We start from the raw sequence: 22,478 nt of genomic DNA, 5'->3' as shown, positions 1-22,478 counted from the left end.
GTGCGAATTATCAGTCTTAGTTTGAGAGCAGTATTGTCTCAAAGTTGGCCGAAACGCTCAGAAATGTCTATGAAAAATCGTGTTTTGGGCCGATTTTAAGCAGCCACTGCGTCTGATCCGAGGCGGGCATTTTGCTCCCTCAACGGGCAATTGGTCTTTGGACCTTCCTTTAGCATGCCTTTGTTACGGAGTGCAATTATCAGTCTTAGTTTGGGAGCAGTATTGTCTCAAAGTTGACCAAAATGTCACAACGATTTTTCAAAGACATCTTTGGCCGTTTTGACGCACTTTGAGACATACTGCTCCAAACTAAGACTGACAATTGCACTCCGTAACAGAGGCATGCTAAAGGAAGGTCCAAAGACCAACTGCCCGTTGAGGGAGCAAAATGCCCGCCTCGGATCAGACGCTGTGGCTGCTTAAAATCGGCCCAAAACACGATTTTTCAAAGACATTTTGAGCGTTTCGGCCAACTTTGAGACAATACTGCTCCCAAACTAAGACTGATAATTGCACTCCGTAACAAAGGCATGCTAAAGGAAGGTCCAAAGACCGATTGCCCGTTGAGGGAGCAAAATGCCCGCCTCGGATCAGACGCAGTGGCTGCTTAAAATCGGCCCAAAACACGATTTTTCATAGACATTTCTGAGCGTTTCGGCCAACTTTGAGACAATACTGCTCCCAAACTAAGACTGATAATTGCACTCCGTAACAAAGGCATGCTAAAGGAAGGTCCAAAGACCGATTGCCCGTTGAGGGAGCAAAATGCCCGCCTCGGATCAGACGCAGTGGCTGCTTAAAATCGGCCCAAAACACGATTTTTCATAGACATTTCTGAGCGTTTCGGCCAACTTTGAGACAATACTGCTCCCAAACTAAGACTGATAATTGCACTCCGTAACAAAGGCATGCTAAAGGAAGGTCCAAAGACCGATTGCCCGTTGAGGGAGCAAAATGCCCGCCTCGGATCAGACGCAGTGGCTGCTTAAAATCGGCCCAAACACGATTTTTCATAGACATTTCTGAGCGTTTCGGCCAACTTTGAGACAATACTGCTCCCAAACTAAGACTGATAATTGCACTCCGTAACAAAGGCATGCTAAAGGAAGGTCCAAAGACCGATTGCCCGTTGAGGGAGCAAAATGCCCGCCTCGGATCAGACGCAGTGGCTGCTTAAAATCGGCCCAAAACACGATTTTTCATAGACATTTCTGAGCGTTTCGGCCAACTTTGAGACAATACTGCTCCCAAACTAAGACTGATAATTGCACTCCGTAACAAAGGCATGCTAAAGGAAGGTCCAAAGACCGATTGCCTGTTGAGGGAGCAAAATGCCCGCCTCGGATCAGACGCAGTGGCTGCTTAAAATCGGCCTAAAACACGACCCCAGCATCGCCGCGACCCCTTAAAAAAATTTCGCGACCCCGCTTGGGGTCGCGACCCTAAGGTTGAGAACCACTGAACTAACCGGAATCGGCTTTCGCTGCTAACCACTAACCCTCGGGACTTTTCCATGTAACCTGTCCTCTGTCTGTGTGTTGTCTCACCGACAATGTTGCTTGTGCTGTACACTAACTTGCCTGCGCCACCCCAGCACTCGGCCACTCGTCTTGCGAGCCGCGCTAGCCACGCTAGCCGCGCCCGGCCGGCACCACTCCCTGCACGTCCTCTCTCTCTCTGCACTCCCTGCATGCGCGGCGATATCCCCGCCTGTGCGGCGCGCGACGCGGGGTAGCGCCGAGGGCGCGGAGTGGCGCCGCCGCTGGAGCGGCCGAGCGAGAGTCTCTGCGGCGCGGAGTATCTGCGCGCGGGTGAATGCACGCAGGGCGGTGCCCCGGGCCGCGGGCCGCCCCGGCGTGGCGCTGCGGCGTGGCGCACTGGCTTTGGCTTTGGTAGACCGCTGATGACTGGTGTGTTCTGCAGCACCTCCTGGCGTACCTCAGCGACCCCGACGGTGCAAGCGACTGCAACAGGAGAGGGAGAGGCAAGCCGTCCAGGACGCCGTCGGTATGTAGCGCCGTGTTGCTGTGCTTGCATGCGTAGGGTGTACTGCGTCGTAGTGTTGTTCTCCTTGTAGGGGTGGCGGCCGGTCGCGGAGGCGGGGCAGGCGGGGCCGCGGAGCAGAAGACTGGTGCCGTCGATACGGGCCCGACCAGGGCACCCCTTCCCCCTCCCCTCCCCGCCGCTCCGCCGTCCCGTCCTCTCCCGGAGTCTCCTCTGGAGCGGCGCGTCAGCCCGCGGAGTCGAGTGTAGGCAACACCGCGGCACGGCTGGCGTGCGGGGTTGGCTACCCCGCGGGGGTTTGACGCTACTCCTCGTGACTCCCTTCCGGACCCCTTTTGTTTTCTTGGTGGTGGTGGTGGTGGTGGTGGTGGTTGTGCATGCTTGAGCCGCATCAATGTGCAACAGCTTATGGGGTGGCCCGTTTTAGCGACACTCTCTGGCGCGACATTATTCAAAGAGACCGCAGACGGGCCCGGCCCAGCCCCGGGCAGGGAAGAGGGAAGCCCCTCCGTGTCGCGGCCTGGCAGTGTGGCAGTGCCTGGCCCGGCAGACGGCATGGCGGGTGGTGCTGCCGGGCCGCAGGCGAGGCGGCGCGTCTATCCAACCGGCAGCCGCTGCAGCGCGCAGGCGCTCAAGAACACCAACACCCCTCGAATGATCAATACCGGCGGTGTGTGCGGAGAATATTGGGCAGGGCAGGGGACGCTGCGACGAGATGGCGGCGAGGTGCACGCGTGCAGGGCAGGCCGCCCCGCGGCCCCGCCCGGCCCCGCCTCCCTGGAGTGGCCCGGGCTGCTAAAGTGCCCCGTGCGGCTTGCGTGCGGTTGCCTCGCGGTTTTCACCTGTTGTCGGGAAGGGGGGAGGGGGAGGGGTTTGCATGTGACAGTGCGGTCCGGCGGGGCGGAGTGGCCGCAGGGGCGGCAGGGCAGGCCGCCGGCTGGACCGCAGTGCCGCAGTGTGCGGTACAGCCGGAAGTCCGTCCCGGCCTCGCCGCAGGGACACCGCGAGGACGCCGACACTGTCGAGAGCCTGGTGGCAAGACGCCGCCGCAGGCCACGCTGTGCGTTTGGCTTGGAGTCGCAGCGACAAAAGCACTGTTCGGAAGACGGCCGCGGGTCGCCCGGCCACCGCCGTCGTGGTCGCGTCGATTGATCCGGTCGTCGTCTCCGGACTGTGCCCCTCCGGGCGCCTTGACGCCTCGCCCTGCGTCGCCCTGCCGGCAGCGTCGCGGCAGCGATGTCCCCCATTGATTATGCGCACTGTCTGATAAGCCCCGTCACCCCCTCCACCTCCCTGGGCCGCTCCCCCTCCCACGGCGCCGCTGGTGCCGCGCGGTCCGACGCGGGGCTCTAGCTTGGGGGGGCCGCGGCGGCCCCGGCGGCCGGGGCGTTGAACTCGCCGCGTTGGTCCGTCGCTCCTCTGCCACAGCTCTCCTACCCCTATAAGTTGGTGTGTGAAAGGCGGAGAAAAAGTAGGGGGGGGGGCGAACACGTGGGAGAGAGAGTTGTGTGTTTTTGTGTGTTGCACTCTTCGTGGGGACGGGCATCTTTTGTGGTTTGCTCGTGCGGCAAGTCTTGTCTGCCACGGCGTGTCGCGCCTCGTGTGTTTGCGGAAAGCCTGGAAAGTCGAGGCAGACGTGGCGCTACGGAAAGCTCGGCGCTGGAAAAGCGACGGGAAAGCGCTCTCGAGGCGACGGAGGGCAAGCAGGGCAGGCGGCAGGGCGGCCCCGCCTGCATCGGCGGCGCTATGACGGCGGAGACGGGATGCAGAGTAAAGGATTCGACCGGCCGCCAGCCTCCCCCAGCCGCTCCCAGCCGCCCGCGACCCCCTAGATCGGACCCCATCCCACCGCCGCCCCCACCGGCCCACCGCGCACAGGAGCAGGAAAACGAGGGAGGAAAACTACCGGGGCGGGGCGGGGCGGGGAGGTCTCGCTGGAACACGGAACGCCCGCGGCCGCCCGGAGCAGGAGACCGCACCTCTACATGCCGGCGGACTGCGCTTACGGCTCGTCTGGCGCCTCGCACCTCGCGAGTTGTCCATTCATGATTTCAAATTTTAAGCGGCGCTCTGAAAAAAGAGTGAGCGCCGCTTCCTTTTTTCTGGTTGGCGGCGCCGGTCGGTCCCCCCCCGTCGCGGTGGCGCGAAGAGGGGCGGCAAAGAAAGTGGCGGCGAATCGAGTTTAGTCGCGGAATGTCTTGTTTATTGGTCTGGCGCGCCCCCCGGCCCGCCGTTCGCACAGCCGTGATTTTAATTCGGCTTTCCAGACGTGCCCTTCGGCTTGGGCCCTTTGGCCCTTTGGCGCGTGCTCTGCGGCGTGAAGGGCTGCTAGGGCTAGGGCAGGGCTCAAGGGCCGGCGGCAAGCCAGAGGAGAGGAGCACGCCTACCGGTCTAAGGGCTGCAGGGACTGCAAGGGCTGCCGAAAGCCCCGACGGCCAGCGCGCATGCGCGAGCCTCTCTCTCTTTCTCACTCCCTCGTGTGAAAAGGGCTCGGGCCGGCGGCGGGCCGGGCGGCCCGGGGGAGGGGAGGCTCCGCGGGGGCAACGCGGCGGGGGCCCGCGGGGCGTGGTGGGGGAACGCGGCACGGCGGTGGCGGTTCGGCGCGGAGCACAGTGGACTCGAAGCACGTCGGGAGCAAGAACGCCCGCAGCGTGAGTGAGTGAGCGATCAGTGAGCGCGCCGTCGTGCCGGTAAACAGACCGCGTTTGTGTGAGTGACCGCCAGGCCGCGAACAGTGCACCGGGGCCGGCCTGCGAAGTCGTCGTCGGCGTCCTCTTCCGAAGCACTCCGAGGTGAGCCAGAGCGCGTCTTACGCCCCTTCGGCGCGCCGCCACCACGCCGCCGCCACGCCACCACCGCGGCGGCGAGAGCCAATTTTAACCGATGGCGCGGTACTGCCCCCGGCACTGCCCCCCGCCGGCGACGCGGGGCCGCGGCCAGGCGAAGGGCCCCGAGGGCCTCCCGGAAGTGGGCCGCTTGTTAGACCGTCCGGGCGCCACCGGCACACCTGCAGCGCGGTGCAGCGCAGTGCAGCGCAGTCTGGAGGGAGGGGACACCTGCATGCGGTGTCTGTGACACGGGCCTCTCGCACCTCGGCGTGTGTGTGTGTGTGTGCGTGTTAGCGTGTCTGGCTGTGGGTGATAATCCCGCCTATTCCATTGTGCGCTGTGTCGCCACAGCCGCGGCCTTTGGGCAGCTCGGTCCTCGCTGCGCGCTGCGCCAGTGCTGCACCGATATCGGAAGCGGGTGCGTCTGTCTGTCTGTCTGCAGACTGTCGTTTGCGTCGCTCTGTCTCTGTCACACTCCCGGTGCTTCCCGATTCGGTGCGAGAGAGACAGAGCGACTCGGGAATCGGTCTGTGCGCGCTGGCCGCCGCTGGCCGCCGCGCCCCGCCCCGTCCGCCCTTCCAGCGCTGCTGTGCACTTTGTGCAGCGAGGCGGGCCAAGCCCGGCCAAGCCCTTATCGGACCAGATAAGCCGTGCGTGGCCGTGCACTTCATGGCCGCGGCGGAGCGGCGCAGCACCGCCAGAAAAGCGGGGAAAAGTTCGACGTTTGACCGCAGGATGCGTGCTTGTTTGTTTACTTTCTGGCAGTTAGCGCGTTGGAAATTTCGAACGCCGTTGTTCGTTTTTGGCATTGGAAATGGCCTCGGCGAAGCGGACGACCGCGATGCTGCGCCACGGCGTGCGCGGCCATGCACCCATGCGCGTGGATCTCGCCTCGTCGGCCTCGCGTGCAGTAGGGACGCTGGCTTCGATCTGGCCGGAACTTGAAAGAGGAAGTTGCGCCGTGATTTAGCTGCGGTAGTTTGGAATTCGTGGAGGCTGCTCCCGGTCCCCTCCCGTTATTGCGTAGCAGGGAGGGGGTGGGGGCGCCGCCGCCGTCGGTGTGGATTTCATTCCATTTCACGGCTCGGCTGCGCCGGGCTGCGCCGCTGTAAGGACCTCACGGCCGGTAGCCGCGGCTCCTCGCCCCGTCTCTCTCGCACTCGCGGGGCGTGCCCAAGGGGTGCGAGAGAGACTCGGAATCTGCCCCCCGGCCCAGCGGGCCGGGCCTTGCAATAATGACCTAAAGCAACCGGGCCGGCATTGATGCTGCATTGATGCCGTTGATTCCGCCTCATCACACTTTGACGGGCCGTCATCGCTCGCATTATGAGTCCTGCACAATGGCGTGCACCTGGACGACCTGGCCTCCGAGGATGTGCCAAGGGCCTGCCTGTCTGTCTGTCTATAGGGGAAGTCGGTGGTGCGCCACAGAGCTGCGCCGTCTTTTTGTACCTTCACCCGCTCCCCCTACACCCCGTGCCCCTCGGATCCGCGGCCCGCTGCTGCAGCGCGGCGCTGCGTCTCAGCCACCCGCCGCTGGATCGAACAAAGCCCGGCCGCCGCGCTCTGGACCGCCGCGGCGCCGCCCCCGCGAGCCGCACCGCCGACTGGTTCTCGACAGCTGTCGCCGACGCTGTCGCCGGCCGAACAGGCAGGCAGGCTGCTCAGACTCGCTGTCTGGCGGTGCGGGGCCTGCGGCGGCGCGCGCCACGCCGGGGGTGGCTATGAATCCGTAATCCAGGGTTGGGTTAGTGACCGGAACCGGGGCTGGCTCGGCTTGTTTACTTGCCGGCCCCGTCCCCCGTGCTGTGGCCAAGGCCCCGTCGGGGGTAGCCAGGGCCCCCTGGAGGGTCGAGGGCTCCCCTCTTGGCGAGGTCGGGGATGGCTGCCACGCTGCCGGGAAGGGGAGGCCCTAGACAGAGACGGAGTGGTTGGGGTTGGGGCGGTTCGGCGCGCCAACGCCTTGGTGTGGCCCGGGGCCCCGGCTTGGCTCGAGTCCCGCTCCGGCCCGGCTCCGGTAATCTTTCGGTTCCGGTCCCGCCAGATAGAGAAAGGCAGTCGAGCTAATCGAGTTGGTCTGCGGATCGCCAGACCTGCTCGACGATCGGGAGGCGTAGAATTGAAGTGATTTGGCGGTGGTGGTGGTGGATTGCACCGTGTGCGTTTTATTGTGGTTTTACCGAGGGTTTTACCGACGTCTGGGGTTTATCTGCCTTCCGCAGTCCTCTTTCTTGCGCGTTCTTGTTGTTGAGGGGGTGGCTGTGGTCGGGGGTGCATCGCCCTGCATCGCACTGGAACCGTAGGGCAACAATGGCCGCCTCGCTCGCCCCGCCTGACGTTTTGTTTGTGTTTGTTGCAGGGCTACCGAAACAAGGCCCGCCCGTCGGTCGGAGGCCCCCAGACCCCCCAGTCCTTGCCGCAGCCCCAGACGCCGACGCCCCAGGCGCAGCAGCCGGGGCAGGGCGCCCCAGTGCAGAGCGTGGTCCAGCCGGACCAGTCCATGCTCGGCAACGTGTCTGAACAGCCGGTGAGTGGCGTCAAACTGCAGCACCAGCTACCACAGCAACAGCAGCCGCTACAGCAGCACATGCAGTACGTGGTCCAGGCGGCGGGGCACCCGGTCGTACACTCGGTCGTGCACCCGGTGGGGCACCCGGTCGGGCCCCCAATCGGGCACCCGGTTGTGCACACAGTCGGGCACCCGGTCGGGCACCCGGAGGGACTGCCAGTGGGGCTGCCAGGGTCCCCTGTGGGGCACCAGCAAGTGTACGCCACTGGTCAGCCGGCACCAGACCGCGGCGGTGCACTCTTCTGGGCTAACTGGATTCACCAGTGAGCCGAGTCGCCGAGTTCCCAGGCAGTTTAGATAAGGGGACCGAATAGATTTGTCGTTTGTTCGGCTTTGCCTTCACTGGACGGCTGTAGTTCTATCTTTGTCTCTCTCTAAACATATTTATAATTTTTTTTAGTCTTAGACTTTTATGAATTACCGTTTTTTTCCAAAGAGCTTACTGATTGATTGACTTTTTAAAATAAACTTAGTTGCACGTTCTTTGTCTTGCAAGTTGCGGCTGTGTAGGCAATTAATGTAAGACTTGATATGTAAATGTAGAAAGTAGATATTTATGGCCGAGGTCAATTGCAATTGTTTTTGTGGAATCAACTTGTATGGGAATTAAAAATTCCTATCGAAAATTTAATTTTCAAGCCGTACTATAGTTCCCATGTGCCACTAGAAACGTATTTATTTGCAACATTGATTTTGCATTTTGTACTGTAAATTGATGCCATACATATTTTGTTTGTAGCTAAGTTATTTTTTTTTCTGTATTATTTATTATTTTGTATTAAATAAAGTGTGACCAAGTAAAGCTTCCTTTTTTTTCTCTTTTATTTAAAACAAAAAGCCGTCCCTGTGGAGGGTGCACAGGTGCCCCGCCTGACCAACCGAGCGAACTGCATAAAGTAACAGACCGCCTTTACAAACAAATGATACTCTATACTCTTGCTTTTTGAACAAATCTGTTGGTAGTGCTGTGCCTCGCGCTTGCCTTTACACGGGAGGGAGGGAGGGCCCTGAGTGTGCTTCGCTGGACCAAAGTTTGCCATTGCTGCCGCTTTCGAGTGAGGCCTGGGCCAGTGCGCCCATCGACCCGGTTGCAAGCGGGCTTTACAATTCCGCTAGTTTCCACCGTGGGGACGGGGCGGCACGGGGCGGCACGGCGCGACGGGAGGGGGGTGAAGATGATCCAAACGAGGGCGGCGGTCCGCGGCCCCGCCTCAATGGGATGATGAACGGGGAGAGTGGGAAACTTGCAAAGCCTTTGCGCCGCCAAAGTGGAAACAACTTTGAATTTCGGTGTTCGCGTCCTCTTTTTTTGGCAGTAGCCCGCCGCCGCACAGTTTTGCTGTTTTAAATTCAGCCGTCCGTCGCGCCGCTCCTCTCCCCTTTTTTACTCATGGCATATTCCGGGCCGCGCGGTGGGGCGTCGCTGTCGGCCAGCCAGCGAGCTTTATTCAAGTTGTTAAATTTTAGACGCAGCCGTTGTGGCCCGACCCGCGGTACGGGGGGGTCTTTCTCCGCGTAACAACCAGCGGGTACCTGGCGCGGCTGTTCTGTCGTCCCGGCGCTGGGGGCGGGCGGAGAGCGCGGCACGGCACGGCACGGTGGCCCCGACGCAGGGCACGGCGCGGCACGGAAGCACCGGCGGCAGCGCCAGCGAGCTCCCGCCCCTTTATTGCATGCCGTTACAGGGAATGACCGCCCTTCCTTTTCCCGGGCAGCTCGCCGAGCAGGCAGACGGGGTGGCACTGGCGTGGGGTCGGCCAGTGGGGTGCCGTGGGTATGTGGGCTCGGTGCGGTGGGTATGAGGGAGAAGGGGTCGGAGTCGTGGGGTAGGCTCCGGGGAAAACAGTGGGCCAGAAGACTGGTGGAGGCGGCCAGAACTCTAGACGCGTTTTGAGCTCCAGAGTCGCTAAATGGGACTCGAACCGAACGTGTGACCCCATCAATGGATTCGTCGTTCGGAGAGCAATCCATTGATGGGGTCACACGTTCGGTTTCAGTCCTGTATATAGCGACTCTGGAGCTCAAAACGCGTCTAGGGATTTTGCCGGCGGCGCGGCGAAGTCGGATCGAGGTGTTGGTGCGGAACGACGCGCTTGGCGCGCAGACGGCCGAGAGTCGCTTCGGTGCGAGGCGGGGAAAGGGTGGCGCGGCCGCCGTAATGCAAGCGGGGGGGGGGGCGCTCGTAAAGCCCGACGGTTCCTCCCGGCGTCGCGGCTCGTCGTCTCGGCAGTCTCGGCCGGAAGAAAATGAACCGGGGGATGGAAAGATAGCCCGGCTGGACCCGCGGCCGGGGCGTCTGGCCCGACTAGCAGTGGACCTGCGGATGGCCTGGTCGATAGTCTCCGGCGGGGCCCTCGAGGTGTGTACTCGACCCCGTGAGAGGTGCTCCAAGCTGGAGGCTCCTCCAGGCCCGGCTCCAGGCTGGGCTGCAGGCCCCAGAGCGTCAAGGGCTTATCGCCGCGACACTCGCTGCGCACGCCACACCTGCGGGCCTCCCAGCCAGCCTGCCTGCCTGCCTCGGTCGTGAGGGGCGGCGCGGACGGCCGCAGCCGCAGCCCGCAGGACACACTGGGAAAGGGGCAGAAAGGGGACGATGGGGCGGGGAATCGATTCCCGACCTACTTCTTGGGGCGCGCCGCCACGACGCGCGGTGCGACGCGGTGCAGCGGCCGTCGCGAAGATGCGATCGGGCCTTGGTCCAGGCAACCAAGACAGGGGAAGAAAACACACAACACAGGGTCTTTAATTAAACAAGCAGTCAAACAATTTTTCTCGTTTTCTGAGATCCGTTTGTTCTTTTCCGGATTTGCTTCTCCCGGGCCGTAGCGGACACCGCTCTACACTCTTCGTCCGAATGCCTGAAGCGGTAGCGTGAAAAACTCCCGCAGTTGGCAGAAACTGCAAGCCGAGGCGAGGGCTAGAGGGAGGGAGGGGAATCTGCGCGCCAAAGGCCGCCATGAGGATCTTTCCGCAGGCCTGCGGCCATGCCTGCGGTGCCTGCGGCCATGCCTGCGGCTGCGGGGCCTGGGGCCCAGATGTCGCCGTCCCGAGGGGCATGGAAATAAAGGGCGGCCGGCAGGGCGATTCCGCACATCGCCGTCGTCGCTGTCTCTCTCGCACTCACGGGGCGTGCCGTCTCGGCGAGAGAGAGACGGAGCGACGGAACGATGTGCGCAATCGGTCCGGGGAATAAAACCTCCGAGGGTCGGGCCGGGCGTGCTTCGCCCTTCCAATAGGGAAGCGGCACGGCAGTTGGAGTGCACTAGTGCACCAAGTTGAAGGCAGCGGGCCCGGCGTCGTCAAGGCGCCTGCGAGACCGCGCCGGGCAACGCGGAGACACCGGTGCGCGGCGGGCTGCATCTGCCAGGGGCTCGCCCCCGTCCCGGCTGCACTGGCTGGGCTCGGCGTGGTTGCTTTGCGGGGGTGGGGTGGCGGGAGGGAGTTTTCGGTGGACACAATCAGACCGCGGCGCACCGTGGGGACACCGAGGCCAGCCCTGGGGACGGCAATCCAGTTCGAATGCAACTCGGTGGCATTTGGAGTTGGTCCGGACGACTTGACTCGGTCGCTGGAATTGGCCGGGCGTGACTGCCGCCTCTCTCCTTCTCTCTCTCCCTCCCCCTCTTCAGTCTTCTTTCTCTATCCGGCTGCGGTTCGCAAAAGTGCGCACTCTACTCTTGGCGAGTGGAGTTCCCGATCCAATTTAATTTTCGATGCGACTGAATCAACAGCAGTGACATCGGCGTTCCGGCGGCGGGGCGGGGCGGATGGCGCGCGGCCTCCGAGGTCGCCTCGCCGTGTTTGAGCAGAAAGGGGAGGGGGAGGGGAGTCCATGAAGCAGGCCTAGAGGGCCCAGCGGCAGGCCAGGCCGTCGACGCTTATCGCCACTGCTGCCACAGCAAATAATAAAAAGCTGCGAGTGTGGCTGTCCGTCCCCGTCCGCCCGGCCGGGGCTGCCGGGGCACGGCGTCCATTACGAGGAGGGTCCTTGCCGTCCTCTTCCCCGCGGCCCCCGCCCCCGGCCCCCGCCCCCGGCCCCCGCCGGCGCGTCGCGGCACTTGCTTGCTCCACACAACCATTCCACTCACTCTACTCTACTCACTCCACACTTGCTTCGACGCGTTCCTCGAGCGCGCGCCTCGCCGCCTCGCCCCGTCCCGCCTCTTTTTGTGCTCGCTGTCCCCGGCCGTGTCCGCGGCCATGGCGCCCGTCTGGATTAGAAAGCACTCGGATTTGCATGCGGACGCCTTCCTCGGCCCCGACAGGGACGCCGTCGGCGTGCTGTCGCGGCGCGCGCACTTCGTGTCCCTGCTGCATAACTATGCCAAAGTGAGGTTATGAGATGAGCGAGGCCGTGCCGGCACCTGTGGGGCACACTGTGTGTGTGCGGCCGGGGTCGTCCGTCAAGGGGGGTGGGTCGAGGGGGGTGAGGGTGCTCGATTACTGTTTGGCTGCATTGACTCTTTCATTTGGTTTTACTGTGCTTTGCTTCTCAATTTAAAAGAGCACCGAAGTAATTTAGACAAAAAAAGATCAAAATCCCATTTTGAAAAATATTTTTTTGAAGAAAGAAATGCTTAGTTCATTGTTTTAACTGGTGTTTCTCTTTTTTTCAGAATCCCCCAGTCATGCCATTCTACGGCAACAACGTACCCGGTCAGCCTGGCAGTCAGATGGAGTCAGTCGCAGGGTTTGGACCCCCTCCCATGAGGGACCGCTTCGGTGGTTGGCCTCCCCAACCTGGTGACCCGGGCACTCTCAATGGATTGTCCTCCTGGTCACCAGCCCCTCCGCAGAGCCACAACTACATTCAGCAGGTTCCTCCCCATCATCCTCCCCCGCATCAAATTGATGAACTAAGACACTACCATCCTCAATATGCTGCAACCCCAGCCTATCAGGGTGCTGGTAAGATTCATTTGATTTTATATAATATTCTAACTTTAATTTTGGAATGTACAAAGGTTTTCAATTTGGTTTTTCTTCCTACCTTAACAGGTTACCAGCAGCCATTTCTTGTAGATCCCTCTCAGAATCCAGCCTTCCAGCAGCAGCCTCAGGCTCCACAGACACCACAAACTCAACTGCCGTATGGCACACCAACGAGCCAACCTCCATCTTCACCCGCTCAGCCCCCTCTTACCCCTCGCAGTAACTACTCTCAGGTATGACCTCACCTTTTCAACTTTGTGTCTCTTACTTTCATTTTGTTATACTTAATTTTTGGCATGTTGCAGGCTCACACACCTCAGCCTTCTCCAACTCCACATCAAGTGAATGGCATCAATGGCAACATTCCCCAAAGAAATGGTGTTAATGGATCATACTTGGATGCATCCCCAGTGCAGTCTATGGAGTATGTCAATGGATCATACACACCATCTCAGGTAAGTTCTCTTCGCTGTTTTTCAAATTACAAAAAGCCAAAAAAATTGCATTTTTTGATTTTTTTAATTTTTTTTTTTTTTTTAAAGGAAAATTCAATGGCACCACCAACTACGCCTACTCCTACAAGTCGTAGTAGTTCAGTGCACATGGACACTGGTGACTCCAATGGTAACATGAGTGTCAACGGATCGAGTCCCCACCACGGTATGAATGGTACCATGAATGGGCGCAAGACCCCCTCCCACAACAGCAACGCGCCCGGTTCGGGAAACGCGATGCCTGGATACCCGCTTCATCAAGCTCCCCCACAACTAATTCAGCAGAGTTTACACAACTCTAGTGGGTAAGTAATCATCGTACAAAACCAAAATAAGAGAAAGAAATCCTCATATATATATTTTTTTCCCCCTTAAAAATCAGTGTTGACAGATATTGACTTTATCTTTTCACAGGTATCCAGGCCAAGATATTTCTTCGGGAGCAGCAGGAGAAAATGGCATGTCTTCTCCTCTGTGGAATAATTCAAATGCGCCAACTACCAGCATTAACAATCATCAGCCCAATAACAACGCTGGAAGTGCCAACGCAAATGGAAACACAAATGCAAGTGCTAATAGATCTGTCTGGAATGGTGGTGGACAAGATCGGCCTCCGAGTTCCCTTGGGCACTCCCCCAAAATGGACTCAAGTCCTCACCAACATTATCAGCAGGATCAAAGCAACAGTAATAGCACCAGCCCAGTTAATAGTCGCTTGAAGACCATGATTTTGAACAAGCAGCAACAGCAGCAGCAACAGCAGCAGTACGGTCAGCAAATGCAACAGCAGCAGTATGGCCAGCAAATGTATGGGCAACAGCAGCAGCTAACATCACCTGGTGGAGAAAGCAATGGACAGCAAATGATGAGTCCTCCAAGACACTCAGACCAGTATGGTCAGCAAGCACAGCAAGGACACCATAGCAGGCCTCCGTCGAGGCAGTCCCCCAACCCCTCTCAAAATACTGCAGGTCATTTTTTAGTCGAAGGCCACCATCTTCAGAGATCAGTGATCCCTGAAGGTGGTGGCATCTGGGAGTGGGGAAGTGATAATTTACATGGAACTAATTTAAATCCTGTGTCGGCCATGGAAAATTTTGTTAAGTTTGCTGAACTTGGTGATGGTGGAGGAGAGGGATCAAACAGTGTGAAAGGATTTCAAGGAGGCCAGTTGGGGTTTCAAGGAATGAAAAGTGAAACAACTGTAAAGAGCGAATCAAAAACAGATGACATATGGAGTCATGAAAAGTCGCAGTATGAAAGGATATCAGAGCAGAATAGCATTCAAAACACAAATGATTTTTTTCTTAAAAAGACCTTGAGCCTAGGTCATTACAGCAATGAGGATGCAACCTCTGATACTATAAAAATTAAAGAGGAGCCTTACCTTTTTCGGGGTGATGGCGGCCCCATATCACTGGAGAAAATATCTGGTGCGTGGTGTTGCCGCCAAGGAGGAACTGATAAACCAACCCCAGAGCATTTACGGGATGGTTGCTGTCCAGGCCAAGGGCTTCAAACACTTGATGAGGTGGTGGATTCTGAATCGGAGAAACCTAAAGACAAAAATGTAAGTATCTCCTTACCTCATATGTATAAAATATTGTTTGGAAAAAAAAATCTTAAATCTATTGTCTTAAAAATTGACTGGATGAAATTTATGTGTTGATTTGATTTTAGGGTGATCAGTGGAGCCCAGAGACTTTGCCTTCTGGCACAACGAAGGATTTTCAAGACCACTTAGACCGACTTAGAAACAATGTACGAACTGAGGTGCCAGACTGTGACTGTTTCCCTGCCGATAAACTACCTCCAGAACCTGGTTCTTATTACACGCACTTAGGTGCAGCCAAGACCTTACCAGAGTTGCGGTGCCAGGTTGAGGAGAGATCTGGTTTCAAAGACAAAGCTGTTCGGATAGAGAAAGTACTTTATACTGGCAAAGAAGGGAAAACTACGCAGGGCTGTCCCCTTGCCAAATGGGTCATTCGACGATCATCAATGGAAGAAAAAATTCTTGTGATAGTAAAACATCGGCAGGTGAGTGGAATTTGCTTTAAGGAAATACTTTTCTTTTTGTTCTGATTATTGCTGTGATTTTGTTATATAAAAAATTGGTCCTTTTGCAGGGTCACAAGTGTTCAACTGCCTGGATTGTTGTTGTACTTGTGGCTTGGGAGGGTATACCCATCCAAGAAGCAGATCATGTTTACACCCTCTTATCCAACAAGTTAAATCGCTTTGGTCTCCCTACAACTAGGAGGTGTGCAACAAATGAACCTCGCACTTGTGCCTGCCAAGGACTAGACCCCAATTCATGTGGAGCATCTTTTTCATTTGGATGCTCTTGGTCAATGTATTATAACGGATGCAAGTACGCCCGTAGTAAAACAGTTCGAAAGTTTAGATTATCAGTAAGATCTGAGGTAACTACTTTATTTTTGTGTAGTTTTTTTTTATTTATTCAGAAAATGTGTGTTATTTGTTAAATACAACCTCCACTTTCTCTTAATCTGAAGGAACAAGAAGTGGAAGAAAGGATGCATAGTCTTGCCTCCCTGGTGTCACCTCTTTATCAGTCCTTAGCACCAGAAGCATTCCAGAATCAAACCCAATTTGAGCGGGAAGCATCAGAATGTCGTTTGGGTTTCAAAACTGGAAGGCCATTTTCTGGGGTCACAGCTTGTATAGATTTCTGCGCCCATTCGCACAGAGATTTGCACAATATGAATAATGGATGCACAGTGGTAAGTTAACACTCCATTCCACTACTCTAAACTTGATTTTAAAATTTTCTAGCAATTAGCTTTTTACTACGGCGAAAGGCCAAAATAGTTGCGCTTCCTGTAATGTTGAAATTTCTATGCAGGTCGTCAGTTTGACTAAGCACCGTAGTTTGTCTAAGCCCGACGATGAACAACTGCATGTTTTGCCCCTCTACATAATGGACGACTCCGATGAGTATGGGAGCAAAGAGGATCAAGCTGCCAAAGAGAAATCTGGGGCCATTGAAACATTATCCAAGTAGGTTCTTGTGTTCGATTTCTCTCCTTAAATTTTAGTTTTTGACAAAAACTGCAAACTTGCTCATGCGTTCTGTCGCATTGTTTCTTGTTGTTTAGGTACCCATGTGAGGTCCGCGTTCGCTCCGTTCCCCTGCAGCCCTGCCGGCGGCACGGCAAGAAGAGAGGCAAGGAGGAGGAGCCCCTGACTGAAGGCACTGCCGGCACCACCACCGTGAAAAAGGAACCGGGCACGTTGAAGAGCCAAGGGAACTGCGCGCAGGGAAGTGCCAGATCTGGAACCAATGCAACATCCTGTCAACAGAGCCAGAGCCCTGGCAACGCTGGCATGTCGCTTGAAATGGCCATGGAAGCTATGGAAGCCCAACTTCAAAGCTCACAGGTATACCTTCAGCCCATCACCCTTAAAGAGGTAAAATGGCACATTCCTACTACATTTTACCTCGAGTCGAGCCTTTCGATGCGCATGCAGTGGGAGTGTTTTCTCAGGCCTTCTTTTGGAACTGAAATGTGCCATGTCTGCAGGTCACTTCCACAGTTCTGGACAGCCCAGTCGCCATGTACCAGGGCTGGGGCTACGAGGCTTGGCCCCACGCCGGCCGCGCGCCCGGGCCTGCGGCCCACGCCTGGATGGGTGCCGACGGACAGCGCTGGCCGGACTACGCGCACCCGACGCGGACCTGCCTAGAGCGCGCGGACGCGGACAGCACCACGGCCGTGGCGTCCTGGGCCACGTCGCTCTCCCCCGCACAACCCGCGGCCAGAAGGGACTCCCTCGCCGGGCACTCGTTGGCCTGGGAAGGGGAGTCATCGTCACCGTCATCGGTGCTCGCCAAGAGCACCTCGTGCACCAAACGAACCGAGCCAGAAGAGGCTATGTCCTCGAGCCACAGGCTCTCCGCGTCGTCGGCGTCCTCGCTGAACCGCCACGACGCCCAGTCGCCGTCCTTCGACCTGCCGACCTCCGCCTTCTCCCCGTCGTCCGTCGCCGACCTGGGGTCCGCACCGACAGACCCCCTCGGCGAGGGCGACAAGTCCAGTGGGCGGCAGCAGCAGAAGAAGGCGTCGTCGTCATCGTCGTCCTGCTGGGGGGAAGGGGGCGACCCTCCCTCCCTTCAGTGGGATGGCAGCACGCCGTCGTCTCCCTTCAGAGTGCCCAAGGCGCGTCACGCCGCCACCGCCGCTGCCGCCACGCCGTTCGAGACCCCCAAGCTGGAGGCTGGTGCCGTGGCCACCGCGCCGAGTGCGCAGTGGGAGACGGGGTCGGCCTTCTCGAGCACGGCCAGCTCGGCCAGCCCGGGGGCGGCGGCGAGTGGCGGCCAGTATGGATCAAAGGGCGCCGGGACAGAGAAGTTCTGGATGGCAGGGGACTGCGCCCTGTCTGGTGGAGCGTCCAAATCGCTCGCGTTTGGATCACACGGCTTGAAGCAAGAAAGCATCTTCGATGACCCCAAACACCTCAGTGACTACCAGGCCTTTGGCGCGCACGGAGTGCACGGAGTGCACAACACTGCAGTTGCGAGTGCGGCCAACCCGTTTGCCTGCTCGATGCCAGGGCCAGGCCTTGGGCCAGGCTCTGCCTATGGGTACGGCTACGCGTCTATGTTCCCAGAATCGAAGGGGTTCAATGCCGGTTGGAGTGATCCTTATGTGGACCCACACTACGCACAGTTTCAAGGTAGGTCCTTTGACTTTCTTACTACTTGTGTTGCAGTCTTCGGTGTGCAGCGTGCCTAATTAGTGCCTCTCTTCCTAGGTCCGGCCATGAATTTAAACTCACTTTACGGTGGTGCGACGAGTCCATATCATTCTGCTTCGAGCTACATGCCCCCGGCCATGGCCACACCGTATGGGTTTGTGCCAGCCACCCGTTGGGATTTATATGCCCCCCCACCATACTTTCCAGTTGTTCCTGAAACACCCAAAGCTGAACCCATTGGGGAAGTTACAGATTTTGTTGACAATGAAGAGTGTTTTAAGGTAAGTGACTTGTTATGAAGCATGTACTTAATCTTGATCTGTATTTGTAATTTTATTATTTTTAAGACAAAAAATATTAAATAGAGTGTTGTATATTTCTTTACAGGATTCACAAATGGGAGGTGTGGCTATTGCTTTGGGCCATGGCTCTGTCCTCTTTGAATGTGCAAAGCATGAAATGCACGCTACAACTGCCCTCCGTAGGCCTAATCGTCTTCAACCTACCAGGATTAGTCTGGTGTTTTATCAGCACCGAAACCTGAATCGTCCCAAACATGGTTGGGACGAGTGGGAAGAAAAAATGAGATTACGCAAGTTGGGTGTCTCCACCAATACTACAGGCACTAGCACCTCCAGCTCAAGGCCTGCTACACCTATCCCTACAAGTCACGTGTCTGCTCCTGCCTCCGCAGAACCTCTACCCTGTAAGCCAGTGAGCTTAAAACGTTCCTCTCAATTCATGATGAGGACCCCCACCTTTACTACCACAACGTGGACAACTTTATTTCCCATGCACCCTTGTGTGGTAACAGGTCCTTACCAAGAAGGCTCAATTGTAGGCTAGCTTACAAAACAAAAGCCTTGTACCAAAGATTGGAATGAATTTCTTGTGTCTGATGCTAGTGATGCTGAATGCCTTTCTGAACTGTTGAAGCTCTAGGAGTCATCTCATTGTTAGAAGTAGTGGGATTGGGATGCTAGTAGGTTGTTGATTGTTCCTTTAATCACATATTGTATTGCCTTTTCTCCAGCTTATTGCCAAAGATGTTATTTTCTCTCTCAAGCTGTGACATGAAGTAAACTGCTGATGTTCAGTTACTGCATTTGCCGCCTTTGTGGATATACTGAGTGAGCAAGTGGATAGGTATACAATAGTAAGCAAAATGCAGTTGCCAAAAGTGTCATATTTTTGTATCAATTATGTATTAGTTACATCTTTATTGCCCAATACCATGTAACATGCAATGCGATCTTAATGTCTAGTACAAGAATTAAATCGTTTTGTATTGTACACTTAAGGACAAATTTCATTGTAACTGGTATACCTGTTCTATTTTTTTTATTATTTATTTTATCAATTGCTCATCTTTGAGCCTGTTTTCATTGAATGTGAAAAGTCATAGGATTAAGGTAAAATTCTCGTAGGAAATACTGAGTCAGTGTACATAAATATATAAATATATATTCAAAAAAAATATATTAACCAATGAACTTGCGATATGTTGATTGCAATATTCTGTTCTTGCGTTGTTGCAAGATGCTTGTTGTGTATGAGGTTAATGATGAGAGTGACATTACTACTTTTATTTTTGACCTCAAGGAGATGATTCTATTTTAGAACAAAACTTCAGTCTAAAACTAAAGGAAATGGATTCATATTTTTGACAAAAGTTGATATGAGAGAGGAAAATATTTTTAGGTTGTTGGTCATAGAATGTGAGAACTTAAGTGAGTGCAAGCTAGTGTGATTGTGTCTGTATATATTGATATAAGAGTGTTACAATGAGAGTGAAAGTTTTCTTTTCCTGTTTTTGTTTTGTTTTAATTTCAGCTCTTGCATTTATTCGCCCACCATATCCCCCAGAAAAGTAGGAGATTCTGTTTGTGGCATGTGTCTGTCTCATTTAATGTTATCATTATAACAAAGCTCCTTCTGTATTTCTTTGCTCAAATTTATCTGATTGTGCCATTTGAGATTGCATCTAAAGCCAAGCAATCTGAGCAAAGTTATAACAACACTGCTGTTTTAGTCCTGGTATGGCCCTTACTTCTGCGTGCCAAAAAGCTTCTGCTTTAGCTAGTCCTCTGCTTCAGCCCTCTAGTATGTTAAGATGAAATAGATTCGCTGATGAATTCTTAGGAATATCATTTGTCACTGCCAATGCATTCTTACTCCAACACTTCATTTTCACTGCCATTTTTTTTTTTTTTAAATTATTTTGAAATTGTAAAGTGCTATTGAATTGGCGTAAAATATTTCAATCTACAATTAATTATTGGTCTTGGAGTTAAGGTGTGAACTATGATCTCACAAGCATGTGCCATTCAGCTTGTTAAGGCATTTTATGAGTTTTTATCCTCAGTCACGCTTTTGCAAGAGCCTATGCCCAATGCTCCATCTTCTTTAAGGTGTTTTTTTCTTTTTCACATAGCAAACAAATGTCTCACATCATCTTTGCTGATATAACTATTACCTTAATTTCTAGACTGAACTTAACTTTAGGTTAATCTAGCTTGTAATGATTTTGTTTGTTTGTTTGTTTGTTCAAACAGCTCTTTTGACTTGAATTTTTAGGACTTGTGTGTTTTGTACATAAGAATATACTCTCATCATGGGCTAATGGCACGCAGATAGTAGAAGCTACCATCAGGGTCAGCATCCTCATTCCAGATACAATCTTTTTATAAGTTGACTAAGATGATAAATTTACTCTATACCCCTGTAATCTCAATGTAGGTGATTGTCTACATTTACATCCTTGTTTCTGTTTGCATGATATTAATTACAAAAAAAAATCATTAGTTTGTGGACCTATTTTCATGATCTGAGTGCAAATAAACTTTCCATGGAATCAATGTATAACTGAATCTAAGTTGAACTGTGGATCATTGGGGTGGAAATTAAGGTCCTCCTTTTCTTTCCTTCCGATTTCTTTCTTTTGTAACCCCTCTCTCAGGTCAGCGTATGTTGTGTTTGTACATATACAATACTTTGTATCTTATTTAACTAATTATTTATTTATTTCTATTGAATTTTTTTGTCAAATCTAGTGATGGTATCCTTATTTGGAATTATAAGTAGTATTTATTTTCAGCCATTTTCTTTTTCTTCATTTTGATTTAAAATTACACTTTGATTGTTCCTGTTTTTGTTTCTGTGGTATATATATAAATATGATTGTATGTATATCTTCTTACTTTCTCAATCAAGGCATATCTTAGAGCATTCTGCTCTTCAACCAGCTTCTATTATGGAGTGATTCATTTGTGATTTTCAATTTTATTAGTGGGAATTTGAAACGATCTAAGTCAGAGTATGTTTTCTCTTTCTCAGGTGTAAATGATCTTTTTATGTTTGTGATGATAATGTAAACCAAATACTAATGTAGTTTGGCTTTGCCTCAAGTACATATATCGGTTCTGTTTCGTTTAAGTCACAATCTTGATTTCTTTCAGTCACTTTATTAAAATCACTCTTTCTTTTTGCTGTTGATGAAATACCATCACACAGTGCTGAATACTGCTTGTGTGTTGAGAATGTATGTAACATTCATGTATTGTTTAACTGGTTGCCAAGTGATGAGATTATGATGCATACTCACTTGCACTTCTGTTTACAGCACTTGTCATAACTATCGCACAGATGCTAGGTGTGTCCCTTTCCTTGATATTTTTTTTTTCTGTTAGCTTTTTGATGACCTTTGTCAGTTCATTCTGCCATAACTGAAGGTTTTTGTTTATGTAAGAGAAACAAATATAAGTGCCAATAAGCGAATGTGAGTGGTAGTTTGAGACCCCCTCGACCCTTGTAGACTGTTCTGAATATCTTGCGTTTTTTCCTAATAACTGTTGTAATGATTGATGCCCTCATAGGGTCCTTTCAGTTTTTTTCTTTTAAATTAAATTTCTCAAACTGAAAAGGAATTGATACTTAAAATGTGGTTGGCCACTTTTTATTTTGCTCTAGTTATAAAATATTATAAATGAATGTTCTTGAGTGGTAACTAGTGGAGTTAAAATTTATCTATTGTTGCCATTCACACAATGGAGAGTTATACAGTATCTTGGTATGTCTGAGACGGTATCAGAGAATATCTCAGATTATTATTAGGTTGAACCAGTAAGGATACCTGTTTTTGGCATTTGTTTCATCAACATATATTTTTGACACAAAAGAATGAGCTTTGTATTAATCTGAAAGACTAACTGGAAATTTTAAATTTTTAAATTTATTTAAATCTGTTAATGTAGTCACTCTTTTTGTACTGTGCGTTAGATGCTCTTAGTGTTCTGCATATGTATTTGCTTTAATGATTAATACTGTACAAAAGCATGGGGGCTATTGATTCATGGCAAAAGATGTTACTAGTAAATTATATGGATGATGTAAGGATATCTCTGTGACCAAATAGAATCAAAATGCTAGGCAAGTTAACAAATTGTCTAAATTATGGGGAACTTGAGAAGTAAGAGAATACTAATGGAAGTTGTTACCTTCTGCCCTCGTATTCCAATCACAAAGTGTTTTTAAAGTTTAAAGAAATTAAGTTATTATGAGAATCATAGACGTAGATTTTAGGGCCTGTTGTGAAAACTCCTGTCTTCATGTGCTAGGTGTACTTGTTTTAATGTGAATATAGCAACATTTGTGGAAAACCATAATATTTGTTAGATGATTTCTCCCCACCCTACTAACCACACAGGGTTAGCCACACACCGCCCAAAGCAATCAAACTCCAGGGGAGAGCAAGCAGCGCTCTGCCGCAGGGGTGCATAAATGTAAATGGAGAACAATATTTGAAGGAAACGAAATCCAAAACATAATGATAAGTACACATTCAAAAAGGTACCCATTTCGGCAGCCCGTCACTTGGGCAGAAATCTAGAATGGTAATTCACTAAGTGACGTGACAACAAAAACAGCAAA

At 53.3% G+C, this 22,478-nt stretch overlaps 1 protein-coding gene across 2 annotated transcripts in view; it reads left to right on the top strand.

Annotated features, from left to right (window-relative positions):
- The window catches only part of LOC117643904 (DNA N6-methyl adenine demethylase), a 57,289-nt gene extending 35,076 nt beyond the window's left edge, over positions 1-22,213 (top strand). The window contains exons 3-17 of one of the 2 annotated variants that reach the window (XM_034383067.1): positions 1,924-2,007; positions 7,192-7,359; positions 12,018-12,309; positions 12,400-12,566; positions 12,639-12,788; positions 12,876-13,132; positions 13,242-14,397; positions 14,508-14,867; positions 14,957-15,253; positions 15,347-15,574; positions 15,697-15,851; positions 15,950-16,232; positions 16,376-17,528; positions 17,607-17,830; positions 17,937-22,213. In XM_034383067.1, the coding sequence (XP_034238958.1) occupies positions 1,924-2,007; positions 7,192-7,359; positions 12,018-12,309; positions 12,400-12,566; positions 12,639-12,788; positions 12,876-13,132; positions 13,242-14,397; positions 14,508-14,867; positions 14,957-15,253; positions 15,347-15,574; positions 15,697-15,851; positions 15,950-16,232; positions 16,376-17,528; positions 17,607-17,830; positions 17,937-18,395 (5,433 nt within the window). In that variant the 3' untranslated portion in view covers positions 18,396-22,213. The remainder of the gene's footprint in view (positions 1-1,923; positions 2,008-7,191; positions 7,360-12,017; positions 12,310-12,399; positions 12,567-12,638; positions 12,789-12,875; positions 13,133-13,241; positions 14,398-14,507; positions 14,868-14,956; positions 15,254-15,346; positions 15,575-15,696; positions 15,852-15,949; positions 16,233-16,375; positions 17,529-17,606; positions 17,831-17,936) is intronic. The other variant, XM_034383068.1, reaches the window with a different exon arrangement.
- Positions 22,214-22,478: the final 265 nt, after the last annotated feature.

The sequence above is a fragment of the Thrips palmi genome, unplaced genomic scaffold (assembly GCF_012932325.1).
Source record: "Thrips palmi isolate BJ-2018 unplaced genomic scaffold, TpBJ-2018v1 HiC_scaffold_17, whole genome shotgun sequence".
NCBI classification, from domain to species: Eukaryota; Metazoa; Arthropoda; class Insecta; order Thysanoptera; family Thripidae; genus Thrips; species Thrips palmi.
This window is presented reverse-complemented; position numbering and strand designations above follow the sequence as displayed.